The 25,417-nt window shown below is 33.9% G+C and overlaps 1 protein-coding gene across 1 annotated transcript in view; it reads left to right on the top strand.

Annotated features, from left to right (window-relative positions):
• LOC100368132 (prolow-density lipoprotein receptor-related protein 1-like) overlaps positions 1-25,417 on the top strand; it is a 202,734-nt gene that overhangs the window by 171,921 nt on the left and 5,396 nt on the right. The window contains exons 61-84 of the mRNA XM_085495859.1: positions 1,178-1,414; positions 2,469-2,591; positions 3,527-3,889; positions 4,532-4,648; positions 5,218-5,343; positions 5,977-6,087; positions 6,960-7,088; positions 7,498-7,635; positions 8,404-8,523; positions 8,901-9,145; positions 9,829-10,007; positions 10,410-10,633; positions 11,304-11,480; positions 12,208-12,321; positions 12,983-13,055; positions 13,574-13,783; positions 14,588-14,796; positions 19,329-19,452; positions 20,206-20,328; positions 21,049-21,153; positions 21,631-21,756; positions 23,176-23,258; positions 23,731-23,818; positions 24,258-24,411. Of these exons, the coding sequence (XP_085351985.1) occupies positions 1,178-1,414; positions 2,469-2,591; positions 3,527-3,889; positions 4,532-4,648; positions 5,218-5,343; positions 5,977-6,087; positions 6,960-7,088; positions 7,498-7,635; positions 8,404-8,523; positions 8,901-9,145; positions 9,829-10,007; positions 10,410-10,633; positions 11,304-11,480; positions 12,208-12,321; positions 12,983-13,055; positions 13,574-13,783; positions 14,588-14,796; positions 19,329-19,452; positions 20,206-20,328; positions 21,049-21,153; positions 21,631-21,756; positions 23,176-23,258; positions 23,731-23,818; positions 24,258-24,411 (3,698 nt within the window). The remainder of the gene's footprint in view (positions 1-1,177; positions 1,415-2,468; positions 2,592-3,526; positions 3,890-4,531; positions 4,649-5,217; positions 5,344-5,976; positions 6,088-6,959; positions 7,089-7,497; positions 7,636-8,403; positions 8,524-8,900; positions 9,146-9,828; positions 10,008-10,409; positions 10,634-11,303; positions 11,481-12,207; positions 12,322-12,982; positions 13,056-13,573; positions 13,784-14,587; positions 14,797-19,328; positions 19,453-20,205; positions 20,329-21,048; positions 21,154-21,630; positions 21,757-23,175; positions 23,259-23,730; positions 23,819-24,257; positions 24,412-25,417) is intronic.

The raw sequence follows: 25,417 nt of genomic DNA, 5'->3' as shown, positions 1-25,417 counted from the left end.
TTGATATTTGTGGTACAAGAGATGGGATCTGTCACTTTGGTACAAAATAAAGATAATAATATTCTGCAAACAATATAAGACCATTCATGAATACAAAAGTAATTTCTGTAAATTAAAATTATCAAACCACTTCAAAAACAAACATTTTGTCATTATCATGCAGTATACAAACAGATGAATAATGTTGGAAATTGGGAAAATGCTGTAGATCATGATAATACTGTCTCCATTTCAGGCGTCTCTAACATTTTCTCAGAAATTATGCAGCAGATATCAGTGAAACTTGGCAGGTTTATGATTAAGTCTCTGCCGAATATGGACTTAATTTTTTTTCCAGATCTGAAAATCCTAAATGGGTATTTTTTATGATTTTCATCCAAAATTACCTATCCCAACACCACTGAGCATGCTCAGAATAAATAATTAGCTTAGATTGTAATGCTAGGGTTTTTAGTGATGTCATGACCTGGTCATGACCTTGATCTGATTCAGTGACAGATGCATCGTACCATTACCAATCTGTGTGGAAACTGTAGAGGGGTGTCAGGGCTACATTTTGAGGGGAATTATAGTGGTGATACTGAAACAAACCCAGGTCCTGGTAATATACAAAGGCCTGAATTAACAAAGAAGTCAAGTTATTAAAGGTACATCAAGGTTTACTCAGATTTATGAATGCAGTTTCTTGAGCATGTATGAGACATAGTTTGATTGCACTTGTGTACTGTGAGATTTTGTGAGTTTTCAGTTATATCAGTACAACACTAATTAAGGGAAATCACTTTGTGTACCCACATAGAGTACATATTAATTCAACTATTTGCAGATGTTCCATGTATTATTTTAACACGGGTATTTTATAATTCATGTCTTGTCAATATTTAGTTTTTCACGAACATGCAGAAATTCAACAAGTTTTGAAAACATGCAATCATATTGTATTGGAAAAATTTAATGGTTGGATCATCATTAATTGCGATTGTTGAAAGATTAACATAATCAGTGTAACATAGCTTAATAGCTTCATTCATGAGATGTGTTACTTGTTGTTTTGATTTTGATGAGTCTGACATGAAACAACAAAAAATATTAATAGACATTGAAATCGTGAAATTTAATGATGATGATTAATCATGACCATGAAAAAAATAATTGATGTATGTTTTTGTGTTCCTAGGTCCATTTGTTTGTCAGGCTGGTCAATTTCAATGTGATAATAAGCACTGTCTAAATCCAGCTTTCTTATGTGATGGCGACAACGACTGTGGTGATAACTCAGACGAACAAAACTGTCAACACCATACATGTATGCCAAACCAATTCAAGTGTGAACAGGAGCAGAAGTGCATCATGGCGTCCTTACGATGTGATGGAACAAACCATTGTGAAAGCGGGGAAGATGAGGCTAATTGCGGTAAATCTTCATCATTATCATCTTGTATCCTAACACTTGTTGGTTTAGAGAATTTACACATTTAAAAATTGTGCACTGCAAAATACTTTATTTTTGCTTGGAATGACGTTTTCACTCTTCCTATATGAAGGAATGATTCAGGGAAAATAAAATCTAGCAAAGATATTTTACATTCAACTCATCAAAAATCAGTCGTAGTGAACTACTGTGAATTAACACATAGATTCACAGGTATATACATTTCTATGCATAGCATTGAACAATTTCAAATGCCTGTAACCATAACATAAATTACCTTTTAATTTTGCTTGAGTGTTTTTATTATTGTTACTCTGTACATCATTTTGTGATGCACCACCAATCTAATAGTAAACAGCTGATGTAACAGGGATGCGCAAACATTATTGTATTTCAAAGATGTTTTGTTGATTCATACAATGTCGTGTTGCTACATATATAAGGCCTTAAAAAACTCATGTTTTTTAATCGGTGTGCAACATAAGGAAAAAGTGCAAGCCGATATTTTTTTTTTGCCATTTGTTTTATAACTGCACAGTGCCCTCTGTTGACAAATTGATTACACCTGCTAAACTTTTATAAAGAAGCAAAGATTAAAACCTCCCAATTATTTCTACAATGGTATGATTGATCTTGTAATTGGTCATCGCACTGTGACGAAATTTGTATACATTTATGACAACCAGCATGCAAGTGTTTGATAACAAATGTCGCTTGAATAGATTTTAGTGCAAATGATCCAAGGATTGCGTTAACCCCATATTTTGCTTTGCGGACTCCAATTATTGAAGAGGGACCAAGTTTTTCAGGCAAGCTGGGATCCAATCTCTAATAAAGTTATCCAGCGTCAAATTTCAATTTCTTAAAAATTTGTTTCCAGCTATTTTAATAGTCATTTGAAAGTTAATTCCGGATTATTAACCATTATTAACTTTTAAACAAAAATACAAAATTACACGCAAGTTCTGCACAGTTTAATCAGTAAGATCTCATTATTGTATTCAGTCTTAATTGTTTTTTTCATTCCATTTCACAGAGGCAGTCACATGTGAGGCTGATAGATTCCAGTGTGAAACTACTAGACGTTGTATACCAACGGTCTGGAAATGTGATGGTGATAATGACTGCGGAGACAACTCTGATGAACCTCCAACCTGTAGTGAGTTTCTAAAAATTTACATTGCAAACAAGAAAATCATTTTTATTTTGTCCTCATGACTTTTCGGAACAATGAAACAAGTCGGAAATTAAAAAAAAAATGAAGAAAACACAAAGTATCGTCTGCTAATAAAAAATTAATAATTTGTTTAATGCCAAAATTGGAATACCAAAAATACCATACATCTTTATTTTCATCATTTTCATTTTGATCATATATACCTGTATGTAGCCACTGAGAAGTTATCTTCCAAAATTAACAAAGAAATTATGGAAAAATATTCGGAAATTGCAAAATATGTAGTATGTTCATGTTTTCATTATTACCAGCAACAATTCTTTCCCATAATGCATCACACATGTGCAGTGACATGCTCAATAGACGCAAAAATTTAATTTAGCTCGAATAACAAACAAAGGTCATAGCGTCGTAGTGGGTCAAACATCACGTGGAATTCGACAAACGTGAAAATATTTTGGGGATATTTCCATGCTTATTAATAAAATGCTTTACACATTTGATGATGGTCAATTTCGATGAAGTACGGGTATTGAAACTCAATATTCACCTATCAAAGATCGGCCTTTCTATGTGAGCTACAAAATAAAGAAATTTGAGTTCCAAATCAAATCGTACGCACGTCTTTCACGTAATCTCGCAGTTGAATGGGAAAATCGCTTATTGAAAATGAGGAAAACAGTAATAGAGATCACCAAACTTATTTGCATTTTGAAGAATTAAAACACAATATGGCAGCCGTTTTGAGTATAAATTGGCGACATTTGATTTTTGTGTGACATGTGTACTTTTCAAATTTAATACAAATCCTGATGTCTTGACACATAGAAAAACATTCAACATTAAAACAAATTTATTTCCTGAACATAAAAAGTAAATCATAGTTGTATATCACAATATATTTGTTATCTGTTTAGGAACTAGAACATGTGGACCTGATGAGTTCCAGTGTGTCGAAAATGGACGTTGTATACCGATGAGTTGGCGGTGTAATGGCTACGATGACTGTGGTGATAACTCTGATGAACCCGCAGATCACTGTGAACAAATTACCTGTGAGGAGTCCCAGTTTCGCTGTGATAATTTCCGCTGTATTCCGCAACGATTTCTTTGTGATCATGATAATGACTGTGGTGATCGGTCTGACGAAGAAGGCTGCACACCAAGGCCATGCACTGTTAGTGAGTTTAGATGCAGTAACGATCGTTGCATAACGAATAGATGGAAGTGTGATGGCGAAGATGATTGCGGTGATGGTTCAGATGAACTTGGAGATAATTGTAAGTTTGAATAAAGAGAGAATTATTCACAAATTTGTTGTAACTTTTATTTTTATAATAAACAAGTTTTTTTTTATTAACTGGTAATTAGTATTTTTTTAAAAGATAATCACATTGTAGAACAAATATGATGATGAGACTTGAATGGGATCTTGGCATGATGTCACCATACAGTACTATGAGCATTGCAAACCCTAAGTAATGTTCATCTGGTGATAACAGTTCAGTGTCAAAACATAGTTAAGATCAGTCACAACAAATTCAGTAATTCAGTGAACATAAATAAATATAGATTCACGTGAAGCGATCGTAAAATGCGACATAAATTTATTTTTGTTTATTTATGGAGAATTTCATATCATACTACCGGTAATCTAAAAAAATTCTAACTAAATTTCCTGGACTTAATATGTTACCTGCACTTTTGGCGAGGTTTTAGTAGTTTCATTATGTTTGATATTGACACTTTGATTAGTAGGTCATAAAATGTGTGTGGATCATTATGTTTTATAGTAAGAACCAGGCAGCAATGATAACTACAGGGAAATTGTACAATCAAGACACGTTACTGTTTAACAATCCATCAATACTGTCTGTGGAAAGACGTACAATTTTAAAGGTCTAATTCCTTACTCGTTGTAGGTGCACCGACGTGCAGTTCGGCCGAGTTTCAATGTAATAATGGACACTGTATTGCTGCCGAATGGAAATGTGATGGCGATGCCGATTGCTTAGACGGATCCGATGAAATGGACTGCAGTAAGTTCAGATATTGTCACGTAATTAGAAATGCACTAAACAGAGTTTATATTACTTAAAAAATATTATAGTATTCTTTGAATCTTGAATATGAATACCTATATGGAATACATGTACATGCAACATTTTTACATTTTGCTCAATATTAGAGTAAAATTTCACACTTTTCAAATCAGGTACCATCGTCTCACAAATACATCATGAAATGTGGAATCTGTGAATGAGTAATGAAAAACTAACTGTAGAATATGACTTTTAACGATCCTCCTAAATTGTGTTCGATTGGTAATTGATTGACATTATGTTTAATACTAGTAGTCCAAGGCTTTGCTGTTAAAAGTTAGTTACATTTAACTCAAAGATAAGAACCTCCAGTATCCTCAAAATGTAATGTGTGGACAGGAATCTAGTTTCAATGTTTAATATGTGATTGTTATGAACTGATCTGTATTAAAGATGCAGAGATTTGCTTGTATTATATTTCTAAATGATTTTGGCATTCCAAAAAACTAAGATTCAAAATAAACATGAAGTATAAATTTGTTTTTATTTTGTTGTCTTATTTTCAGTGGATATTAGAGTATGTGAATTGAATGAATTTCAATGTAAAAACACACTGTGTCGTCCATTAGAATGGCGTTGTGATGGCGATAATGATTGCCTCGATAATTCAGATGAAGACCCTGAAATGTGTGGTAAGTATTTTGATTGCCACAATACTGGTACCACATTTTGCAAAAGTTTATGTATTTTTATATATTTTTTTTTTTTTTTTTAACCAAATAGATATAATTTTACGATGCCTACAGGTCTTGATAAAAAATTTAGAAAAAAATTGGTTTAATTTTGTGAATGGTGCTGAAACTTGACTTTGGCATTCAAACGTTTAATATCTCAAAATCATGTAATATGCGAATTACCAGGGATGAGTTGAAGTATATTAAACTACATTGAATACTAAAAAAAAAACAGTATGGTTGAAGAAATTATTATTCAAACAATTATTGATGATGAATTTCCATGACAACTGTTATGTATTAGTGAAAAACACCAATCATTCAAAGCTGAAAATTCCCAACATATGTTTAAAATAAGACTGGCTTTCAGCCGGCAATACATTGAGATATAGATCTTGAAAACCAAACTCCTGTGAAAAAGAAAATTTCTGAATGCCATTAGTGTTATAGTATTCTCTGTAATAAAATTGTCTCATATTTCCCATTGCTTGTGTAACCCAGCAGTTGTATGCATTGTGCACAACCAAATTTCAGAGATCTCCCTTGAATCATCTTTTCGTACTTCTCATCCCAATTTTGTTTATTTTATAGGCCAGATTCCATGTCCTCCAAATAAGTTTCGTTGTCGGAATAATATTTGCATTGCTTCATTCTTGGTGTGCGATGGAACTGACCAATGTGGAGACGGGTCTGATGAAGAATGTGAGTCAAGATGTTTGTCATGTTGTGAGCAATATACATTTCATAAATCAAAATAGATGTTAGAATTCAAATTTACTAATCTGAAAATGGTATTGTAACATAATTATTTCAAATTAATATTAATTAGCAAATTACTATTAAATATTTGAATGGAAGCTGATAATCATTATTTACAAATTTGTATAGATAAGTTTATAAGCAAAGCACCAGCTTTGTGTCTTTCACTATACATTCTGTGTTTCTAATAAGAAGTGACTAAGTATCAAAAAAATATCCAACATCTGTCACCATAATGCCATAAGTTACAGCGTGCCGTAATTTTGTGGTATTTTACGGGATATTTTCATCCTACCATATTAGGAAATGCGAATTCCAAATATGAAATGAGTATGCATGTAAGCGTCCTCTAATAATAAAAACAAACATGACTGCCACCAGGGTTTAACACTCCACACAAAAAAGTTCGCTGATTTTTGGATTTGGCATTCCCATGATGTATTCTTGGAAGGAAAAGATGTATAACAGTAAGGTTGTTATGAGGATACCTCAAAGTATGCACTCAGACAGTACACTATCGCATCGCTGCATATTAGTCGATACTCCCGCTGTACTGTCTTCGTGCATACTTTGAGGTATCCTCGTAACAACCTTATATTAACACATTCTTCAATTCATTTGTATGTAAGGTATTGCTCTGCAGTCATTCATAACGCCTGGTGTATAGTGGTTACCAGTGTATGTTTGTATGTCCATCCATCCATAAAAAGTGATAAATTCAACACTGACCATCTTAAAATTTTAATATGTGTGATGTTCATACAGTTCTTGTGGAAACATGATGTGAACTGTATGCTAATTTGTTTATTATATAGGTGACCCTACCGAACCACCTCGATGTGAGTCGTACGAGTTCAAATGTGCGAATCATCGTTGTATCCCAGCGCCATTCGAATGTGATAACGAAGACGATTGTGGTGATCTTTCTGATGAACTCAACTGCAGTAAGCTCAACTTATTTATACTTTGCTTTTAATGAAGGATATGCCGTTGTTAACAATTTTCTTGTGTCTATGTTTATCCTTGGTTATATTTTCTCTACTTGGTATGCCACTATTTTGCTATTATTAGCTTGTATACAGATGATAAATTTTAAATATCTTCTCAGTGGATGTCTTGTTTAAGTGCTGAATTGCAGTCAAAACTATTTTCTATGTGTATACATACAATATAATTTGATACTAGAATCCATTTTACATTACAATGGGTTTCCATGGTGACTCAGTTCACTTTATTGTATTATCTTAGTTAAATATTTTTTAATTGCTTCAAAGATAACAATTTGACATAAATTTATGACAACATTACCAAGATTTCCAAATCTGATCTGTTCTGTTTTCAATTAAAAAACAGCACGTCCTGGGGTCGATGATAACCAGTGTTTGGTAAACAACGGTGGCTGTCATCAGCAATGCCGGCAGATCCAAGGTGGTTATGTTTGTGAGTGCAATGATGGTTATCAACTTAAAGACGATAGAATAACATGTGGAGGTAAGAAATGATGTATATGAGTGTACTACGGTAGTCTTGTGAAGCTTCTTTTTTTTTGTGATTTCCTTGTTACTCACTAATTACTTGTATCCCTACGCAACATTAAACTCTTTTGTCTTAATCAAATTAAATAGCTTAAATAAGTTTTTACCTTGCACGTTATGATGAAGTGGCATGCTATGGGTTACCCTGTATGTCATAATGGTAATTTTTCTGGTTTTTAAATTTATCAAGACCTGCATAGAAATTTGGTTCTGAGTTAATCAAATAATTATAGGAAAATAAATAAAAATGAGTGATGTATTATATCTAATTGATGATCGTGTGATATTGGATTTATTATATGTGTGGTAATGTTCATATGTTACGAGCCTAAAGAATTGGAAGTCCTATTTATCCATTTTGTAGCTTTTTAGCACCATGAATCATAAACTCTGAGTTGGTCAAAATAATCATTAATGCCTTCAGTATTCATTTACATATTGGAACACTGTTCATTACATACAGTTTTACTGACAATTAATAGCCATTTAGCTGATTTGGGTGAATTCATAATATTATGGGTATAGGGACCCATTCATAACATTTATAAGTAATACTATCAGCGAATTTTTACATATTTTATGACAATTTGAAGACCAGTACACCGAGGATCTAATCCTATGCACTGCCAAGTTGATGTTGGGAGAAGTAGAATACTGATATATAACAGACACATTTATATTTCGCATCTTAAAACTGATATGAATCTTGACGATTCTGTTTCAGATATTGATGAATGTCAGATATTTGGAACATGTTCCCATGAGTGTCACAACACAAAGGGAAGTTTTGAATGTTTTTGTGCCGAAGGTTTCATACGAGAGAGTCATGCATGCCGAGCAGATGGTAAGATTTTAATATTCCTAGTTTTATTAAGTTAAAGGGTAAGAGTCATTGTGATGTATCGTGTTGTAAAATACTCTACACAAACTGAACCCACTGCAAGATGACCATCACTGTAATAACATTAATAATAATCTACTATCTGTAGGTGATGATATTGTGCTCATGGCGGGAAATGTACTGTTTTCATTTCAAATAATATAGCACTCTCATTTTTGTCACTGAAAATGACAAGACATCCATTTCTAACAGTATAATGCCTCTAGTTTTTAACTGAAAATAGAACAGTGCCCTAAATAGCAATAACAAAAAGGCACCCTGTTTAGTTTTTCACTGAAAATAGTGCCCTCAATTTTATTGTTAAACCTGTTTCTTTATAGGCAGTTTTCCATACCTAATTATCCCAGATGATAATGAACTGCGACAAATTGATACTGGGGGACAGTCTAGTCATTCTTCAATGTATGTGGGAGGCACTGGTACAAGAATTGACAGCATTGATGTCCATTTTGGTCATAGAACACTTTTTTGGACAAATAGCCATGATAAGACAATAAATCGACGCAGTCTCAGTCAACAGATGAGTAGTCAACGCCGTAAGCGAGATGCATCAGAAGAAGCTATTGTAAGTATAATATTAGGCAGTCATGAAAACATGAATGTCCATATTTGGGCATTGAGCTGCAGCCTTCATTATAGCATTACTCTGTTTTACTCTGGCCCCAGAACCTGCATGTTAGTGTGACTTTTTGTGGAGTTCTGTTGGCCCCTGAACCTGCATGCTGGTGTGACTTTTTGTGGAGTTCTGTCGGCCCCAGAAGCTGCATGTCGACTTTTTGTGGAGATCTGTTGGCCCCAGAACCTGCATGTTAGTGTGACTTTTTGTGGAGTTCTGTAGGCCCCAGAACCTGCATGTTAGTGTGACTTTTTGTGGAGTTCTGTTGGCCCCAGAAGCTGCATGTTGACTTTTTGTGGAGTTCTGTAGGCCCCAGAACCTGCATGTTAGTGTGACTTTTTGTGGAGTTCTGTAGGCCCCAAGTCACTGATAGCATAGTGGTTGTTGCATCAGACTCATGATTGGTAGATCCCACTAAAGCGGTTGACCACAGGGTCCAATGGTCAGGATTCATTCACTAATGACATGTACATGTTTAACATTACATGATTTTGACTTTCTCTGGTAGAATATCGGTTACAGGTGTTTGTATTTGACCGGTCAAACATTCCATGTTGGGAACTGTTGCCTGGCCCAAAAATATATTTGAAAAAATTAACAATTCATGATTATAATTTGTCATGTTTTCTCAGATTGAGAATCTTGGAGCACCACATGGCATAGCGATTGATTGGATCACAGATCATATTTATTGGACCGATTCTCAATATGATACTATCTCTGTCGCTAAAATCAATGGTCAAAACCAGAAGACGCTTATCAATACAGGACTAGACATGCCACATGCCATTGTAGTTGCCCCAGATCGTGGGTAAGTATAAATTTATCTGTTATTCTGTGTAGTATTGAATTTTTGGTATGTCACTCGTAATTTTGTTGGGCTTGTCAGATTAAAAGAAATGACTTTTCGACTGCCAGTCGGCTTTTTTAGTCAAAACGTGGAACATCAGTAACTTATAAATTTCAAGTATAAATGAAATGATAAATGTTTGACATGTTTAAATTTTGTTGTGTCATTAGACAGAAATGTCCTCCAGTCAGTCAATAGAATGAAAAATAATTTGAAGTATATACATATCAGTGCCGCTAACCAAAAAACATAATTTTTTTACTAGGCCTAACATTGATATATTTTATATATTATATTTTGTTTGCAGCATGCAACTATTTTAGTCTTAAATTTGTGACTATGAAATGTTTTAATTTATTTCAGATTGATGTACTGGACTGATTGGGGAATGAATCCAAAGATTGAGTCATCCTACCTGGACGGATCCCATCGTATTGTTCTCGTCAGTGATCGACTAATCTGGCCAACTGGGTTAGCAATTGATCTCTTTAACGAAAGGCTATACTGGGCTGACCCGAAAACGAACTTGATTGAAAGTTTACGACTTGACGGCAATGACAGAGTTACAGTGGTTACATTTCCAAGAGGTATGATTCGGGTGGAAATTCAAGTATTTTGCTAATCATGTTTGTTTCCATGGCAACAATGATACCTCTATGGCATTGTGCTGTTGCTTAGATGGACACTTTGAATATAGTTTTTGTATCACAATGTTGCTACAGTATGTTGCTAAGACGCACACCACTGTACCATGTATTTTTATTGGCTCTGCGTGAGCAGGTGTGGAATGCCGGTCAAAAAGCCGATGAAAATAGCTAAGTTCAAGAAAACATCACAAAATCAACTTTAAAGTAGTCCTGTACAACCAAATTTATATACATGTATGTTGGACATGCACACATGTAGGTGATCTTGTTACACTGTTCAGGGGAGTCTCAACAACCATCCCAAAGTACTGTTTTCTGAAATTTTTGGACCTTTGTTTTCACCGTGATGGTTGCCAGGCGGTAAAAATGCCTGGATGTCTGCCCCGAGGATTGCCATCTCAGTTGAATATTTGAATGCTTTTTCTAATGAGATTTCGATCACCATGGTGATAGTATATATGTACCCTTGGTTTGATTTGAACATTCAGTGAAGCTACTTTGAATTCTCTAATTTTACGAATATTTTTGTCATTGTTGGCTGTTTGAGGAAACTGTATTATTTCTATTTTGTATGTGTTAATAAATTAGTTTGTTTTTTTTAATTTCCTAGGATCAGACCAACCGTATTTAATAGATTTGTTTGAAGATTTCATCTATGGTACAACTTTCCAGACAAATAAAATTTTTAGAGTCAATAAATTTGGTTTAGGGGAAATTGAGATAATTTCATCAAGTCTTGAACACACTACAGATCTGGTAATTATACAAGAATACAAACAAATGGCAGGTGAGTTGGGGGGTCTTGTTTCCTCAAGTAAGTTAAACTTATCTACCTTGGTAAAGCTTTACAGTCATAACACTGTCTCATCATCTGTGGTTTCAATGTGATGTAAGATGTGTATAATGATTACTGTAAAATACTTTATTTTCGCTTGGAATTAATTTTCGCTATTTTTGCTGAAGGAATGTTTCAGTGGAAATAAAATCCAGCGAATATACCTTTTTTCCTATATTTTACATTCAACTTGTCAAAAGTCAGTGAAAGTAAATTTCATACAAAATGCCCAAAATGTCTTTTCAGTGAAAATTAATTCCAGCTAAAATAAAGTATTTTACAGTAGTGAAACCTTATGGTTGTGGCACTGTCATGTTTGATAGGAGTTTCATATAGTATACAACAAAATCTTGATATAATGTCTCAAACAAAGAAGCGAAGAAATAAAGGCAGATAAAAAAATGAGATGCAATAGTCTAGGCTACAATGTTCTATGCAATTCACAGGTTCCTTGACTGGAAGTCTTATAAAACGTTGCTTTCAATACACGTAGTTTGAATAGTAAAAAAAGTGCAAAAGCTTTACTGAAATTGGTCCAGCACACGCACTGCTTATCTAAGTTTTTTAGATGATCTAGAGGTTGTTTAAGTAGCATGCTTGGTAACTTTCAGTAATGATTGAAAAAGAATGAAACCAAAATTTATCTTTGATTAACCAATTCCTGTGTATTTTTTGTTAGCGCCCAATCCGTGTGAAGGAAAGGATTGTTCTCAACTTTGTCTTCCACAACCTGGTGAGGCAACGTGCAGTTGTGGTGACGGATTTGAAGAAAGTGGCACAAACTGCAACCCAAGTAAGTTATATTAAATGACTGCATTGTGAGCATTGTCATTGTGAATGACTGGATTGGGATGGTGAGCACGTTAGTGAGAAAGCAATGGACAGTCAGTCAGTCAGGAGATTGAGTCAAGCCATGAAAAGAGAGTCAGTCAGTAATTTATTAAAGGGAAGAGTGTACTAGTCAGTGAGATGGAAGAGTGTGTCTGGGTCAATCAATGAAAAGGAAAGAAGTGAAGAGTAAGTTACTCGATCAGTGAAAATAAAAGTGTACAATGAGTCGGCCAATAAAAAGGGATAATTAGGCAGGCAGTGGGTCAGCAAAAAGCAAGAATGTGGTACTGAAAGGGGGGCAGGCAATCAGTAAAATTGGGGTGCTTAGCATTGGGTTATTAAGTGAGTGAGAGTAATTTGAGGATACATTGTGGGTATGGTATCATGAGAGTAAACACTAATCAAGTGTCAATCATTGAGGTATGAATAATGAGTGCGCTACTTGAACATGTTTAAGGTAGGAGAGTAAGAATGATATAAGGGAAAAGGATGCTACAAGCAAGGTGAGTGGATGAAGTAAAAGTAAATATATGCAGAAAATTCTATTTGTTTTTCAGTTACCTTTAATAATCATTTGCTGCAATTGTAAATGTTTATTAAATTGTGATGTTTGTCCATTTCAGTTGAAGGATGTAATACAATACAGTGTGCCAATGAAGGGACTTGTTACATGGACAATCAGAAAGCTAAGTGCAGGTGAGTATGTTATATATATATAAAAAATCTTGACTAATAGTTCAACTTCGTCCACAACTACATGTACTGATGTATTGTAAAATACTTATTTTCACTTGAAATTAATTTTCGCTATTTTTGCTGAAGGAGTGATTCAGTGAGAATAAAATCCAGCGATTATACCAGCTTTCCTATATTTTACATTCAACTTGTAAAAAATCAGTGAAAATAAATTCCACACAAAATGCCCAAAAAGTCTTTTCAGCAAAAAGTATTTTACAGTATGTGGATTGATGTATCTAACATATTTGACTTAGAGTGTTATTCAGTTTGCATTATCCACATGGGTATCATGTCCATGCTTTCAAATAAAATAGTGTGTATTCAAAAATGCCATGCACTGTATCACTCGTATCCACTGTCAAATCTTGGTATTTTCCATAATTAACTTTTAAATATTGCATACAACACAGGCTTGGCAGGTATTATCCATGACAATCTGGCTTTTACAATGCAGTTGCTTATTATTTTTGCACTAGATGCCCCGACCGATACTCTGGCGACCGTTGTCAAACCGACGTGTGTTTGAATCACTGTCTGAATGGTGCTACTTGCACTGCTTTACGAGGTCAGCCAATATGCAGCTGTACGGATCGTTATGAAGGGCTACGATGTAAACGGGATAAGTGCAATGGATTCTGTTACCATGACAGCAAATGTGAAATATTGAATGGTCAACCTTCCTGCATGTGAGTCATTGTTTTAAATATATGACCAAATATTGTAAAATAAAGTGTTGTAAAATGTTACAATATATTGTAATAAGTTGTTTTGAAGTTGGAAAATGTTGTAATAAGTTGATTGGAAGTTGAACATTTTCAAAAAATATAATAAGTTAATTTGAAGTTGAACAGTGTTCACAGAATGTTGTAATAAGTTGATTGGAAGTGTATTTGATGTGTTAGACTCACTCAAAATATATCTTTAGGAGATTCAAACCTAATTGAAAATCATGTCATACATTTATTATTTTTGGATTATACCATCACGATGTAAAAATGAAAATAAATATGGGCTTACCAAACAATTTTTCGAGAAACAAGAAATGTTGAAAAAATTATTTCATCATGTCTCAGATATTTTACTAGGATGAACATGGTATTACATTATCCAAAAAAAATGTAATTCAGGTCGTTAATTCAGGTCGATAATGTTTTTTTATTACCGCTATATGCAGTGAAAGTTATCTCCCATAATGCATTGCATATACCCGGTATGTGCAGTAACATGATCAGTAATGCAAAATTTGAATTCGGCTTGACCTGTATTAAAGGTCACACAATGTTACCTTACAAATTATGGACGACATGCAGCACTTTTCTGTAAATTTTTTGAAATCTCACAAAGCACCTCTGTTGGAGATGCATTCCTAATAAAGCATAATTATATATTTTGTTGATAAATTGATCAATAAAATTTAGTGAAATGGCCTGATTGATCATCAATGTTTGTAAAATGGTAAAATTAAAAAACTCATTTTATTCTTTCATCAGCTGTGAGGGTACATATGGAGGGAGCAGATGCCTTCGTGATTTGTGCGACAATTATTGCTACAACAGTGGAACATGTGAGGTGAACAGTGTGTCTAACGACAGAAAACCTGTGTGTCATTGTTCATCACCGTATGGAGGGGAGAGATGTGAGAAGAACTTGTGTAAGGATGTTGTCTGTTATAATGATGGAGTTTGTGAGTCTCTTGATGGTAAGTATGGGTACTGTAATATTCATGGCAAATATGGCGAATCAAGTAAAAACAAACCATGCATGGCACAGTCCCCGTTAGTTATCGAATTTAAGATATATAGTTTTGTTTATAGTAATATAGCTGGAATATAAACATGTCAGGAATATGATGATTGTTTAACATTTAAATGATTGACATTTGTATCTGATCGTCAAAAAAGTATTGAGAGATATTGCTCTGGAACAGCTTTAATTAAAACAAAATCAGCCATTTTGAATACATGTATAGTGAATATTTAAAATTTGAACATAATCAGTCACAGCAAGTCAGAGCCAGTCGGCCATTTTGAATCTTATCTGAAAACAAAATGATGTGCATCAAGGTCCTATAATGTCCAACGTATATACTAAGTTTGAACAGAATGCATCTGTAAACAGCCCAGAAATGCTTGATTTTGATGATTTTTAGAACAAAAATGGCCGCCATTCGACCATCTTGAATCAGATCATGAAACAAATTGATGTGCATATGTATAATATCATGTATGATGTATGTGTGAAGTTTGATTGTGATTGGTCTGCCATGTCTAAATGCTGCCATGGAAGGTAGTGGGAAAGGAAAGAGAATGAGTTTTAATTCAGTTTATTAGTCCAGTCCGAAAATGGGGACTTATGTTTTGACCTCTGTGTGTCCGTCAGTACTTGGTAATTGGTCTGAACTAATTTGAATAATGTGTTTACTAATTTGAATAATTCACTTCATGTACATGCATTATCTTATGCAATACTTAGCTTAACTTATATTTTGGTATAATAGTGACTTTAATTATTCACCACCAGTTCCCTTTTTAGCACTGTCGACTTTCTCGAGCGGAGCTTATCATATGAGTGATTGTCCGTCGTCCTCCTCCGTGTCAATGTTTTACTTTTTCGACTTCTTCTTGAAAACTACGAGCCTGAATGCTTTGATACTTGGTGTATATGTACCTTGGGTAGACCTCTCTCAGATTTTTCATTTCATGATCATATCTTCAATTCTCTAATTTTGGTGAATATTTTTGTAATTTTTAGTAAAAAGTGATATTTTTGACTTCTTGTTAAAAACTGCAAGTCCAATTGCTTTGATATTACATAAATATGTACTACATGTGAATCTCTCTCAGATTTGTTCATTTTGTAATGATATCTTTAATTATCTAATTTTGGTGAATATTTTTGTCATTTTTGGTAAAAAGTGATATTTTCGACTTCTTGTTAAAAACCACAAGTACAATTGATTTGATATAACATATATAGGTACTACATGTGGACCTCTTTCAGATTTGTTCATTTTGTAATGATATCGTCAATTCTCTAATTTTGGTGAATATTTTTGTCATTTTTGGTAAAAAGTGATATTTTCGACTTCTTGTTAAAAACCACAAGTACAATTGCTTTGATATTATTACATATATAGGTACTACATGTGGACCTCTCTCAGATTTGTTCATTTTGTAATGGTACAGTTCTCGCGGAAGCTTTGGTTTTTGTGGCATCATTGTCGCCTACGCATGGCTTCATTGCCGCCTCAGCATCGCATCATTGTGGCATCAGCTTCGCGTCATTGAAAATTGAAGCTGTGTTCGCCTCGCTATTTTGTGGCATCATCGTGGCCTCAGCTTCGCAGTCTCATGGCATCAACATGGCATCAGCTTCAACTTATTGTGACATGAGTATGACCTCATTATTTGCACGCAGAAGGGCAGTAGACAGAACATGTACAGAAGTTCGATATGTAATCGATTTGAAATTCAAGGCGAATAAAATAATATGATCAAGAGTAAAATGACATTTTAAAAAGATATCTTGTTTAATTATTTTAGTGTTGCGAGTATTGGGCACCAAAAACTTTGCCAAGTACATTACAATCGGCAAGGTGACGAGTTTCATATTGACTGGAAGGAAAATCGTGATAAATTCAAATCACACGATGGAATTGTCGTTCTGATACAACACAATTTGCTGTATACGAAGTGAAACTGTTCTTGTTATAAAACTTACCTTTTTTTGCTCATTTTATTTGCTGCTAGAAGAGCAGATTCCTCATTTCGGTGGTATTTTTCTGTGTTTCGTTTAGTTTTAGCCGAGTACGACCCCATGCCCGGACTACTAAAACATGCAATACACACATACGCCGCCTGGTGCGTCGGCGCCAGTCATCTTGATACAAAGTTCCAAAACAAGTGCGTACATTTCCAACATATGATTGGATGGTTGTGGTGGCGTCGGTCTGGTAAAATTTGACAACCAATTCTCAAAATTATGTCACGATCAGTGATCTGAGCTCGATCTATACGTACTTTAAAAGTATTCTCACAAACATATTTTCGAATGAAAACGAGCCACATGCCCTGTAAAAAATCGAATAGCGCTTGACATGCAGAAATAATTTATTGGGCTTCAGAAAAAAAACGTGTCCATTTAGTGTGGCCGTAAATATTTGGTCACCAGCCGATGAACAATTTGAAAATCATGATTCACACGGAAGTCCTTCGATACTGAAAATCATCGACCCCAGTCTGGTTTACCTTATTTCCCAACTTGCAAAACTGATTTGTATCTCAGCCCTGTTTTTTATTCTTTCTTTTTTTGAACTGAGGTAAAATCCCATCAGTTTGTTAAAATATACTGATGTTTTTCAGTGAATAATTGCGAAGCCTGTCACAGCACAAAAAAAACTTTGTGAATCGACGATGGAGATTGGATGGTACGACGACCCTTCAATTTGTGTTAAATATGTTTTGTTACAACATCATTGATTGGCTGAGAGTCACCTGATCAGAGCACGACCTGGGTCACAGAACCATATTAGTCCGTATTATCAACGGGACTTTGCGAGAAATCCACACCCACATTTTCAACCATTTTAGCGCGGAAGTTGCCAACAAATGTCGAAAACTCGTGAATTTTATGAATTCAAATAAAATAAAGCTAGCGATTCGTAAGACTGGTTAATAATATATCCCCCGATGCTCTTCGATTTTTTTATTTCAAGGTGAGAAATGAATACTAGTAGTTGAAGTTCCATCGATTTCAAGGCGACTATTTAACCGCGACAACTCTACGCTCTGTTGTAGTTTCGCGAGGTAAAACAAAAATACAATAAATAGTACTTGTTTAATTATTTGGTTGTACAGCCCGCAGATTACGGGACATGATCCCCATGAATTGCGATAAATAAATGCTGATTGTGTTGAATGACGGACGTCGGGACCGTTTGAAGAAACAAATTACGGTCGGTAGACATTTCAAACAAATGAAATTATTAACGAAAGACGAGATTTTTCTAGGTATTTACGATCATACGGTCATACCAAATATATACAAAATTGACAAATACACAATGAGGTGTAATAGTAGGTCATTTTTATTTTAGCCTTAGAAATATTTTCTTTCACTCAGTCCACGTCCATGCGTGGGAATTCTATTTAGCTTCATGGTCCTTCGGCTTGTCTTCTGCTTGGGGGGGAAACAACAATAATTATACAAATCGTAAACTCAACACAATCAGGAAAAGAAACCCAGACAACCATGTTGTACTTCTGTTGAATACATTTTGTAGCAGTGCGTCACTTCGGAATATTGTCTAAAATAAAATATTCAATCCCAGCCAAATCTAGGTCAAAGGGTCAGATTGCGTGCATATAATTATAGATAGTTAAAACAAAAAGTATTTGAACTTTTGACGGTTGTTCAACATCTATGCACGGTTACTAAACTAGTAACCGTGATCTATGAAAACCAGAAAATTTTTAGTAGTCCGAATTGTTGCACGGTCGAAAATAAAACGGAAATTGACCGGTCAAAAGCGGAAGCGGTCAAGAAGTTTGGGGGAAATGAGTACAGTACTTCTTTGTTTGATGAAGCGATGCTGATGCCACATTGTCGCCATAATGAGGCCACAATGAAGCGAAGCGATAATCGCCTAACTTTTTAATGTCGCGACATTGAAGCGATGCTGAAGCCATAACAATGCCATAATGATGCGATGCTGGAGCGAAGCTGACGCTGAAGTGAAGCCAAAGCTTCCGCGAGAACTGTACTGTATCTTTAATTATCTAATTTTGGTGAATATTTTTGTCATTTTTGGTAAAAAATGATATTTTCTTATTAAAAACCAAAATCATTTATGGTGAAAAATGATATTTTTGAATTCTTGTTGAAAACAGCAAGTCTCATTGCATTGATACTATACGTATTGTTCATTTTCTATGATATCTTCTGTTCTTTAATTGAAATGTGCATTGCTAACAGCGGAGCTATCTCAGCCGAGAGGCTGCTTGTTTCATCACAAATTCACAAATAGTCCTGTTTATACATTTATACTGCACAGACAAAAATAACAAGATTTTTGAGTAAAAACTGAAAATTGACTTAAATTTTGTCTGTTGGATTATAAAAAAAAAATTGCAAAAAAATTTGGATAAGAAAGTCTTGTGGTGAAAAGGTTAAGCTTCTTTATCACATATAACCATAGTATCTATCTTTATTTATATCTCCTGTTTTGTTTAGGTGAATCAGCTCAGTGTTCTTGTAAACCTCTCTTCTCTGGAACTTCCTGCCTCGATGACCTGTGTGAAGGAATTTGTCAGAATGGTGGTGTATGTTTTGACAATGATGGTGCAATAAACTGCAAGTAAGTACATTGTACTTTGGATTGTGATACTAACTGACCAGCCCACTCTGATACCAACTGACCAGCCCACTCTGATACCAACTGACCAGCCCACTCTGATACCAACTGACCAGCCCACTCTGATACCAACTGACCAGCCCACTCTGATACCAACTGACCAGCCCACTCTGATGACATTTATTTACTCTTTTATTCTGCATGGTCTGCCCAATATGTTTCATCAAATTTAAGATAGACTGCTGCTCAAGAGTTTATTTTACATATGTTCATATTTTAGTGGCTATCGCAATGGCAATATTTTGTGTCCCTGTGGTAGGTGGAGTTTTTGTTTCAATATTTTTTGAGAAAAAAATGCATAAAATACCATTTTTAGCATAGACCACAAAGAAAACAGATTTTCCATTAAAAACTCACTAAAATCATTGTGAATTTGTTAATACTGCTAGACATCAAAAAAATAGCTTATCATACACTATGCATCTTTCTTTACCATATTTCAAAGAGTAAAATAAATTTTTAATATTTAGATCTATCTTGCCATAGAAAAGAATTTAAAAATTCTCTAAAACAGACAAAACATGTCATCTTATTGGTTTTCTCTAAACTGAGTACGGTGACCCAATATTTTGGTTTCATTTTCTCAATCCATGTAACAATATTTTTACTTTTGTATATAATAGTGTTTACCTTAACACCACATACTTTTCAACAGTATCATGTGACGTACTATGTTCAATCACAATTTGATTTCAGTTGCACTGAGGAATACGGTGGTCGTTATTGCGATCATGCAAAAGCCCACCCTGATGAATGTGAATGTAAGCATGGAGATTGCGTTTATGATAAAACGTCAGAAACGAAGATGGCAGTGTGCAAGTGAGTAATTATTGTAATAATGTCATCTGATGTATTGAACATGTTTACGTCTGTAAATGTACTGCATGATGTACAATAAATAAATTATTCACCTTTCTAAGGTCAATATGTTTTATCAGAATGATTGGCAGGTGCAATAATATTGTAGCACTTTATGTACAATAAGTATAATATTGACCTGTATTTTATGTACAATAAGTATAATATTGACCTGTATTTTATGTGCATAATAAAATGGTCATAAATTTGTTTGCATAAAACAATAGTAAATATATTTTACTGATATTGCTTGGCAATATTCAAAATTTCAAGGATTAAAAAACAGTAGATTGCCAGAAATTCACTTAAAATAATTGATGAAAACACACTTTTTAGATTATGTTTATGCACAGAAAATAAATATTTGCCAATAAATTTCATGATATAAGTGTCCACGAATAAGGTTATGCTAATACAGCAAATGAACATACTGACAATGCTGCAAATGTAGTGATCATCTTGTGGTACAGTCAACTTGACTTGAAAAAAACTCCTATAATTTGTTCATAAATTTTGAACTGTACCGACTTACAATATATTTTTATTTGGTCTAAAATTATCAATAAAATTTTAGAAATACGCAAAAAAAATACACAAAATGTTGCACCAAATTTTGGAGGGGAAAATTATTATAATGGTTTTCAAAATGTTAATGAAATATTTGTTGCATTTGTTCTATAGGTGTTATTTTGGATGGGAAGGTCCTAGCTGTGAATACAAGTCTTGTGAAGGATACTGTAAAAATAGCGGTACATGTAGCAAGACAAATAATAAACTGAAATGCAGGTAATTTACCTCACATTAGTTTCAGTTTCATTTCATGTGAATTGCTAAATCTGAAATAATTAAATCCTTTGGGTTTTGGGTCTATGATCAAATCTACTGAGAATTGAGTGTTGTAGTCTGTTACGTTATTTACTATATCAAAAGCAAACTGGCTCCTTAAAAAATATACCGTATTTCCCGAGTATAAGCCAAGGGGCCTGAACATGGAAAATCAGGAAAATTAGGGGTTGGTCTTCTACTCGAGGATCATCTCAGATGGTGGGTTTAAAATTGAACCATCTTCCAAACCACTAAAAATCCTCCAAATTACATTTTTCGTTCACATTGCTGGTCTCAGAGAAATATTGTCTTTTTGAGGAAAAAAATGTGAAACGAGTCTATAAACAACCTTCCTCTCTAGCGAATATTAATATTTTTTAATGTTAATCTGTTCAATGATGGTAAGTGAGTGAAATGTTCTGTTCTATTTTTTTTCAGCTGTACAGCTGAGTTTTCTGGAAACCAATGTGAATTGAAAAAAGCATCAGAAGAGTTATGTGAACACTTGAATTGTGGTCTTTATGGAATCTGTGTTCACACTGATGGAGGGGATGTTGTCTGCCAGTAAGTATGATTAGCGCCCTCTAGTGGTGGTTTTATAAGCCAGCATAAAGTGCATGTAGTCATGAATGAATGTGACTTACTGTAAAATCTGTATTAGAAGCTGCGGCTTCTATTAAAATGGTACAATGCAACAGAGGGGATGCGGCTTCTATTAGAACATCTACACATATTAGAAACAATGAATTTTTGGTTCCCAAATGTTTAAAAAGAATGGGTGCGGCTTCAATTATGGATGCGGCTTCTAATACAGATTTTACGGCCTTTATGAGAAAGGTTTTATTTTGTTAGTGAAGGCAAGCATTGTAATATGAGGTTATTGCGAAGATATTACAAATTATACACACACAAAATGTAGTACAGCGATCATATTGGGAGACATGTAACAGAGGGTTACTTCAGAAGTATTTCGTAAGTTACAACATCTGTGACGTGACCCAAAATAATTAAGTTACAGATTTCATTATCAGTGCGCATGTGTGTGTGTGTGTCATTATCCATATTAAAATCAAGAAACGCAGAAACTTGTTGTGGAAACTGTAATGGAATTTCATATAAAATGAAAAGCACATTTTTATGACATTCAAATTTATTTTTTGAGGTATAATAATATAAATATTGGAAAACTCTGCCAAATAAACAATATGCAAAATCATTCTGCCAACTTTAACACATCATTTTGATTTTATGGACATTTTAAGTATCTTAAAATGCAAACTTTTTTTGGAACAAACAATTATATATTCAACCAGCCGACCAATTTACATTTTCAACTTTCCAAAATGAAACATTTACAATTGTTTTAATAGTTTCACAAAGAATAACAGAGACAGAAACATTAAGTACATTCACATGTCGGCAACACAAATGTCACAACGTATTGAAAAGAATTAGCTAATAGTGCCAGAGAAACATCATGCAGAATCACAATATGTACCATACTTATCCGGGTAAGAGCCCATGTCTGGGCAAACGCCACCCCCCACGGTACTGTAAAAATGTGAATTAATTGAAATACCATGTTATCAGTGCCAGATTTGTAATGTCCTCCAACAAAATAATATTAATTTTACTTTTGAACATTTATGAAGTGAATTACAGCAGGCACAAGCATGATCAGTATAACTGTAACTATTAGGCAACTGCAAATAAAATAACTTTCTTTCTGTAGTCTTAACAATGTTGCAATATGAACAAAAATAAGTGGCGCTTGGGAAGTGGAATTGTCACAAAATGTAGCAAATTGTTTTCATAAAATTAGATTATTTGATAATGTAGCTTCAATAAGAAAGTCCCTATTGCAATTTTCATGGGAAAATTTGCTAACTTCTGTATGAATGAATCTTATTTGCGCCTGCTGTAACACAAATAAGTGCCAAATATATGTCCATAACATTGATGGATGTGTTCTATTTTTTTTAGCTGTAATGACGATTGGGACGGGTCGAATTGTGATCAACCCATTCATGGAACAGCTGATGAACAAAAAAGTTCTGATTCATCAAGTAAGTTGAAATCCACTTATTACGTTGTCCATTGCATCACCATCTTGACAATATTAAAGGTGGCTTCACCTGAATCCTCACAAAACTGATATACACTAAATAACTAGAACGTTTCTAAAAATTGTTAAGGTTGGAAGTCAATTATCCCAACTGCTTAGACATTTTAGACTGTCTTGGGAATATTTCTTTTTTGAATCCAAATGGCAGTTATTTTTAATGCATCCAGGTTTCATGTAAAACACAATGTATTTTCCATTCGTTGTACACACAGTTGAGGAACCATATCGGATACCACATGGCACATACATAGACCAGTGCCATCTAATGCAAGTCAATATATGTATCAGTATTACTCTTGTCCCATCTACAGTCCTTTATAATTATGGTTTGACAATACAAATGAATCTTTACTCAACTAATACTTATTCCTGTACAAGTACGCCTGTATAGTATTATTCTATTTTTTCCCCAGCATCCATTGCTGTAGCAGTACCCATAATATTACTCGTTATTGTAATCATTATTATACTTGGAATAATACTGTACAGAAGAAGAGCAAGGTATGTCACTTACATATGACCTTTGACCCTGTATATTTGTATATGTTCTGACAAAAACTGAGATTGTTAAATATAAATACGAGTTTTCTATAACAAGTTTTTTGTCACAGTGGTTCAAAATTCTATTCGAAAATTTTTGTCCTAACAGAAAAAGTGCAGTCATCAAATCTGCAAATTATGTTACGCTCTTATTGTTCTTCTGTTCTCTGATTGGTCTTTACATGTACTACGTGATAGTTCTTTTTCAAATGCAGTTTTTATTAGCTTGCCTATAAATATGCATTTTGCTTTTAGTAGTTCTCTAATAAAAATTGACTCCTGCTAAAATTTGTGGTTGTACGCAATTCAAACAAAAGGTGCCACTTTAAAAAATGACAAATACTAGTTGGAGATCAGTATTTTTCTTGCCTCAATGCCAAAATTATTCCTCTTTTTGTAGTCAATATCAAGGATTCCAGCATAAACGTATGAAGAACGGTGGAGGAGCCACAAATGTTGAAATTGGAAATCCAACATTTTTATACGACCAAACAGAAGATGATGATGGTGCCCCGGATTTACTTGATACAGGATTTAATCTAGACCCAGATAAGGTAACTATTATCATCCATTTTACAATTATCTGTTTATTCTGTCTGTCTTCAAGTCTGGTCGATGAAATCAAAGACAAAGGTTATCATGAATGAGGTTTCATTTTGAGTATGGTTTATGTAGCAGCTTAAAATTCAACATATTTGATATTATCATTTTGGCTGTATTAGAGTTTATTAATCCTGTTTTTATTAATCCTGCTCAGTAAAAAGGAAAAAGTCAAGTCATCAAAATTTGTGTAAATAATTTTTCAATATTTAACTACTGAAAAATACTTTGTTTTAGCTAGAATTAATTGTCGCTGAAAAGCTTTTTAGGGTGTTTTGTATGTAATTTAATTTTACTGATTTTTGACAAATTAAATGTAAAATACAGGAAAAAAGGTATATTCACTGGATTTTATTTTCACTAAATCATTCCTTCAGTGAAAATAGCGAAAATAAATTACTTTATTGTGATTTAATTCTTTTCTTTCAGTCTTTCACTGAAAAAATAATTCATGGCCAAATCAATCACTTCATCATTCATGATATATTTTGCTTTCAATTCAAACGACAAATTAGTAACATGCTCTAATACTTAACAAAAAAGTTTATTTTATCCATATTATCATTTTGAGCGTATACATTGTATATTTGGAATTTGCCTGTATAGTCAACTATAGCAATGAAATTCCATAAAATGATTGTAAATAAATTGCCCAAACTAATGTACTTTGAATTTTCTTGTATTGATATTAATCAGTCAGTTATCTGTGGAAATGAAACTTTCTTTCTATTCTGACGATGGTGATAAATCAGGCTGTTTTGAAGCAAAACTATGAATTTTATAATTTCAGCTGACATCCAAAACACTAATTTTGTATGTTTTCAGACAATCACTTCAAATGTAGAAAGACATAACATTATTGTTCCAGTGAAATGAGCTTGAACTTTGTGTTTGAATAGTAGTTCAGATGGTTGGGTGTTTACTTAAAACCCTGTGACTTCTTGGTTTAAGAACAGACAC

Source organism: Saccoglossus kowalevskii, chromosome 22 (assembly GCF_978046115.1).
Source record: "Saccoglossus kowalevskii chromosome 22, keSacKowa6.1, whole genome shotgun sequence".
Taxonomy (NCBI): Eukaryota; Metazoa; Hemichordata; class Enteropneusta; family Harrimaniidae; genus Saccoglossus; species Saccoglossus kowalevskii.
This window is presented reverse-complemented; position numbering and strand designations above follow the sequence as displayed.